Source organism: Haliotis rufescens, unplaced genomic scaffold (assembly GCF_023055435.1).
Source record: "Haliotis rufescens isolate VD_foot unplaced genomic scaffold, xgHalRufe1.0.p SCAF_119, whole genome shotgun sequence".
Classification (NCBI taxonomy): domain Eukaryota; kingdom Metazoa; phylum Mollusca; class Gastropoda; order Lepetellida; family Haliotidae; genus Haliotis; species Haliotis rufescens.
Window position 1 is genome coordinate 499344 of NW_025963801.1, and position 6849 is coordinate 506192.

Here is a 6849-nt window from a genome sequence, read left to right on the forward strand (position 1 = left end):
CTCTTTTGATTCAAAGGAAAACACTCATTTAAATCTACAACATTTATCCGAAGCACAATGACTGTTGTTTGTGTTGGTTGGTTTGTTGTTTAACCCCGCACTCAGATATATACATCTATACGACGGCGGTCTGTAATTAATCAAGTCTGGACCAGGCAATCCAGTGATTGATATCATCAGCATCGATCTACTCAATTGTGATACGATGACATGCATCAACCAAGTCAGCGAGCCTGACCACCCAATCCCATTAGTCGCCTCTTACGACAAACAATTTAGAACATGTACACTAAAACCTATTTTGTTTTAATAAGCTAGTTGTATTTTTGTGTCCTCCCTCGGGTAACCATGACAACAGTCCATGTGGACTATTGCGATGACAGAAGTAGGTATGCATATGTCATTAACATCGGTACACACCTATGGCCGTCAGGTGTTGACAGGTTACACATGATTCATACACTAGCAATCAGGAAGAGGAATCGCCTAATCGCCATATTTGGCTTATTTGTAACTCCCGACAAATCATGTCAGGGCATACTCAACATAGCATATATTTTTTTACATCCTGTAACCAGGTAACCATGGTTACAACACTGAAGAACAAGGATCAATTATTAAAATAATTTATTTCCTTATCAGTATGGTTTAATGATGCTAATACCATAATAACACTAGTTCTTATTTTATTGTTTCCTTATCATGTGTATTACCATGGTAACCTTTCCTCATTTCAAAGTCCATCCTTCAACAGTTTTGACACACCTAGCAAACTTTAAGCCTATCCTTTAATCATGACATATTAACCATTATTTTTCTTTACAGTCACAACATTTAACATGACAAACAGTTAATGTTGAGGATCGTATTCCCAACATAGAACCCATCTCAGGCCTGGGTAAAACTTGACAAAATTAAATTATCCTCACCACATAAAGATCAGTCACCAAAGGGAATGGTTGAGTGTACAAAACCAATTTGAAAACAATTTTCTGATAAGACTTCATAAATCACTGCTTAAGTCCATGACATAAAACATCAATGCATTTTGCATGGTTAGCCAAAAAATTCAGGTACATAGGCACAAAAAACACACAAAAGATATTTCCAATTTCAAACATATTTTTCATTTCCTCTCGTGATTTATCATAATTTGGAGTGTTTTTAACTTTTTAAGATATCTTTTCAACAGAATTTAATTAGAGTATTTCAAATGAATTATTTACATTGAGAGTGACAGTAAACGATTTTTTTAAAACAATTTACTTATTTCTGGGCACCAAAATAAAAATAACTGAATTTCATAAAAAAAAAAGAATTCACGCTTTTAGAGTAGGTGGATATGTAAACCAAGTTTTAAAACAGTCCCGTGACTTGTTGAAGGTTACAGGAGCAGGTTTCATGTGATGTAGTGACGGGGCCTGGCCTGTAGAATAGGCTACCTGCTCCTGTACTTCACAATGACAGAGATGGCAGATTTATGCAACCAGCAGAGTTCTCAATACACAGACGTAATTAACACCTAAATTAAGCAAACAGCTGCTTATCCAAATGTTGTGATTGACGCCATGCCTACCTGGCTAGTAGGTGTGTCGTCAATAGCAACCTGTGGATTGAATGTAAAACCATCGCCACCATGTACTCAGCCTAATCCTTGCACTGATGTCAATTTGCACAACACGAATAACTCGCCTGGTTCATGATTGACACTACCCTGGTGATACAAAACTGATGATAATGTATTAACTGTATCGAACAATACCTGCGCGTTTTACCACCGCCACTCTCGTTTAACACGTTTTTCTATCATGGCACTGATACTCATTCATGAATCAAAGCCAGAGTACATATAAAAGAAAGTATATATCGTGTTTTCAGATATTTGACATCACCAACAATAATGCCATGGTCAGTATTAATGAGGAACACACTTAGTTTCTTTTTGGAAGACAAGAGGTTTAAGATCACACCTTTCATCGTAGTCTGTCTAACAGACCCTGATACAATTATATATCAAATACAGCCCATGCAAGTCTATAATGTTTGGCAAGTCTAGATTACTGCATCTGAAATGATTGAGAGCTATAAAATTCAGAAGTTATTCCATATTTGATGCTTAATAGTCACAGCGTAGCTTCTAGTGAAGGTCTATCATTCAACTTAGCCTCTAAATTCTAATGGTAGGGTTGGGTGGGGTGGGGTGGGGTGGGGTGGGATAGGATGGGGTGGGGTGGGAGCTATAAACATGATAAATATGAGCTTTGTTTTACACCATGGTTGCTATTTTGCTACCATATGGCATGGCCGTAACTGACCCTCCACCACCGAGAACCAGGACGATCATTCCACTTAAGTATGACCTTTTGATTGTGTAAGATGTTTACATCAGCTTAGAAGTTTCCAACTTGTTGACATTTACAAACAGAAGACAAAGCCTGTCCTCCCATCCTCTCATTTACAACAGAAATAAAACAATGAACGAGTGCCTAGTCCGTGTTTACTTACAGACATTCCCCTGAAGCATGAACAGCTTACATCAGAGCTACAGCTTCAACATGTCTAAGTACAACAGGTTCACAGGTTCTTTTAGAATCATATTTTTATAAAATGGATTCTGGAGCCCCCTGCTCCAAACTCTTAGAGCGAAAGAAAAAATTTGCTTTTTTTCCCACCGACCTTTTCCCCCAGATCTCTTTTAACCTTTGGTGCCCAGAAATAAGTAAATTGTTTTAAAAAAATCGTTTACTGTCACTCTCAATGTAAATAATTCATTTGAAATACTCTTGCTTATCGTAATAGCAACTAACGGGATCAGGTGGTCAATAGCGTGGGTCGATGCTCATGATGTCAATCACTGGATTGCCTGGTCAAGACTCGATTATTTACAGACCGCCGTCATATAGCTGGAATATTGCTGAGTGCGGCGTTAAACAACAAACCAAATCTTACCTTCAAACAACAAAAGTAAATCTCAGATGCAAATAATAGTTTTCTTGAAACACTCTACCATGCTGTACCATTACCAGATGACTCTTCCTTTTGTAGTTGGTATGTTATTTAGTGTTAGTGAACAACAACAAGAACACCCAATCTCAATGGGTGAGACAACATAGTTTTATGTATACAACATTCCAACAACCAGCCTACACACAATATTCCCACGTCTGGAACTGAACCCGTATTCTTGGCAGGACGAGCAAGCACTTTAACCACTAGACTATCCTAAAGCCCCTTATTACCACTCACGGAGCTACAGATAAGCTGCGTATTTGTGTAAAATACCCCCCAATATATTCAAAACCCAATTACCTTCAATTAACTTGCGTACAGAAACGCATGCATTAAATGAAAAACTCAAACGTACAAAAACAGCATACATAAATACCCACTGAAGCTTTTTCAACATGTGTACAATGGAGCTAATTTCTGAAACACAATTACGAGCTCAAAAACTGACAATTCATGGGTACCTAAGTATCGATGATATCGTAGGTATCGGTGTTCCTTACGGCCCGATCTCTAACCCTGCCCACTTGGGTCAGTCAGCAATGAACAGTAAACCTACTGGGAGAGACATAAATTCACTCAACTTCATCTGTTCTAATTTTGGACATGACATTGACAACAAATTCCTTGGGTACACATTGTAGAGGCACTATCTTGTCATGGACGATGTGACGTCACTTATTCAAAACCAATCTCATTCAAATCCGATCTTTTACCCAGACACAATACGTCTCACAAGACACACCCATAGACCGAGTAAAAGATCTAACTTTGATGAGATTTTATTAAAAATAAACCTGAAATATTTTATCAGAAACCTGACCTCCTGTGCTCTGATCAAGCTACTGAGATGAGAAGTGTCACCAGAGTGTATGAGTGTGACATCAGAAGGCAGCAATGCTATTATAGGTGTCTATGTCATAGGGCCAAGATCAACTGTTAGGGTAAACACTTGACTCTCGTGGCGGACATACCTTTTACAAAAGGTTTACTTATCTCTGTCTTAAGGTGCTCAGGTAGCCTCGTCGCCCAAGCGTCCCATTTCGCTATGCTGAGTTGCGTCCCTTGGGCAAGCCAGAAAGCTACGATTGTGGTTTAAGATCCTTTTTTGTCCCGACAGGGCAATATGTTATAAGTAAACTTATTGGTGAATCTGAATATTTTTTTTAACACTTATGATACACTTGGGTAGAACAAACTTTATTCCTTAATTAAAATCACCATGACTTTTTTGTAAAATGTAATAATCATGATAATGGTTGCATCCATTCCATTTTTCTATTCCTTAAAAACTCAAATGGCAAAATCAAATAAATTCCATATATTTTAATTTTATCTATGTTTTGTCATTCTAATTTGATCCAAAAGCTGAAATATTCAAATTATATCACTTTCATTGCTGACAACAATTATTAAAGAGCTGCCAAAGATTTCATTTCAGTTACATGTTTATCATGGGGAGGGTCTCTTGTATAATAAATACCTAAAGGTATCAATCACTCAAATATGTAAACTGGTGAATACATAGTGACAACATTCACAAACATTCCATAACGTGCAGCTGTCAATTCTGATCAGTGTTTGTTAATAAAACAAATAAAAGCAATAAAATCCTTTCTATAGTCATAAGAAATCTCTGCTCAAAGCAAAGTCAATTGTACGATTCCTACTGTTCATTCTAAAACAGTATAAGATGGTGTAGATGCTTCTTAATTATTAAGCTGCAAAAACATGACATAACTGAGACATATCCATTGAGTGAGAGAGTGAGTGATTTGGGTTTTAACGTCGCTTTTAACATTATTCCAGTTATATCGCGGCGTGTCAGCTTAATGTGGGAGGAAAGCCTGATGTGATGCAGGTCTCAGACGTTTACCACTTCGGTGAAACCCACGAGCATGGGTATGGTGCTGACAAACCTAGAAACATAATCGGGGCGAACCGGGATTCGAACCTACAATCATAGGTTTCCGGCCTGCCCAAGGGACGCAACTCTGCACAGCGCCTTAGACGACTGGGCCACCCGTGTCCGATTTCCATTGAGAAGCTTTAAGAGATGTGACACGCAGCAGTAATACTGATCACAAACATAATGTTCCTGAGTTCAATAGATCATGACAAAAAAACATAGATGAATTGTAAAACATCATTAATACGTATGTAGCTTAATACTGCTAATAAAATTGACACGATACCACAATATTGAATATAGTGAAATAAAAAAAATTGAATAAACCTGTTTAACATCATCAGTGATCATTTGTTGATAAATGTTGAAACATGTATAATTGTATTCCTATAGTGTATCAAGGCTATCTGGCTATAGCAATACACACAAAGGGATACAAAGTTGTTAATCCTGTTCCTGCTGTACAAATAGTCAGACTAAGTATCTAATGACTAGTTGTCTTCATCCTTTGAGAAGAACGTATTTCAAGGAAAGGATTATATACACTAGGTAGCCAGCTGGTAATGGGTGTGTATTATGTTTGATGCAAGTCACGAACTCAACACAGGGTTTGGTGTCACCGTAACAAAACCACTCACGATTCATATACCTGTAGTTATCAATAAAAGATATCCTTTTGATTGTTGTCTTAGTCGTACCAGCACGATTGGCACGTAAAGTGCCAGTGACGTTACTTACGATAATAGCTAAAATGGTGAAGAAATCATTATTGTTTCGACCATAGTTTTAGATATAAATAATAATATATTCCTGATAGTTTGGAAGTCTGAACAGATTTGGTTTTTTTGGTCACAATTCTTCGGATGTATCAAAGTAAAATCGATCACGATCTATGAACAAGAAAACGTACAAATTTATGGATAAAGAATGTCAATCAAACAGTCACGATCTGTGAGTTTTGAAAAGATAAACACACAACGCTCGGTCATTCCTTGTTGACACGCATACTCTATTTAATTGAGTATTTATCAGCGGTTTGTACGAAAATAAGTTTATGACAATGCTAACATTCACACACATCGATAGCACTTACCTGTAGTAGAATATAAACAAATATCAGATGTAAACATTTCATGTTGTCTCACGTAAGAAGCGACACACAATCGGGGTTGGTGTTTCAAGTGTCTAGTCACTGTATATTCCCGGTATAGCAGTTTACCATCGCTCTGTGAATGGGTATAGCTTTCCTGTACCACCTCTCACACTGGGCCGATACGGACGTCTGTGATCTTGAATGAAAAATTTCAGACAGGTGAATTTGGAACGGGCCTCGAACTTTCACTGGGAGCCTTGGCAAATGTCTTCGCTTTGTATCCTCTTTTGAGTGAATTTGACGATTTAAGCCGGCTGCTGACCTGTTTATCCCCGTGTTCAGTACTGAGTGTTTCGACACAGTAAAATGTCCCGTCCCTAAATGAGGGTTACTCACTCGAAAATGCCGACATTCGCCCCGAAGCCTCGCCCAGTTCACCTCTCGGCTTACGAGCATTGCATCTCGACATCGTGACGTCACAGCCTCGTTTTCACCTCTGGCGGATTCCCTTGGTTTTCGTTTCGGGAGTTTTCACTCAAGCGTGACATTTAGTTATATTTTTATTCCGTTGAATTAATACACATGTATTTAACGTGGAAATTTTACTAAATCATACGCATTTATAAATAACGTCACTGTTTCAATTCTAATTCAAATGTGTGTTTGTTTTGTGGGTAGATCACTTGGTGGTAGAAATAGGTCGTAGTTTATTTTTAAACACAGGAGGCAAGCCGTTTGGATCCTCGCTCATTTCCGTATTTTCATTCGTTTCCTTGACTTTGTTCTAGTTATAGTACATGCACCACGTGGGGGAATAGCAAGCTTATAAGTGTCCCTGATG

General features: G+C 37.9%; 1 protein-coding gene across 4 annotated transcripts in view; it reads right to left on the bottom strand.

Moving 5' to 3' along the window:
• Nucleotides 1–6489, bottom strand: part of LOC124150677 (receptor-type tyrosine-protein phosphatase beta-like) — a 63990-nt gene extending 57501 nt beyond the window's left edge. For all 4 annotated transcript variants that reach the window (XM_046522678.2, XM_046522676.2, XM_046522677.2 and 1 more), the window contains exon 1: nt 6009–6489. In XM_046522678.2, the coding sequence (XP_046378634.2) occupies nt 6009–6050 (42 nt within the window). In that variant the 5' untranslated portion in view covers nt 6051–6489. The remainder of the gene's footprint in view (nt 1–6008) is intronic.
• Between the last annotated feature and the right edge of the window lie 360 nt (nt 6490–6849).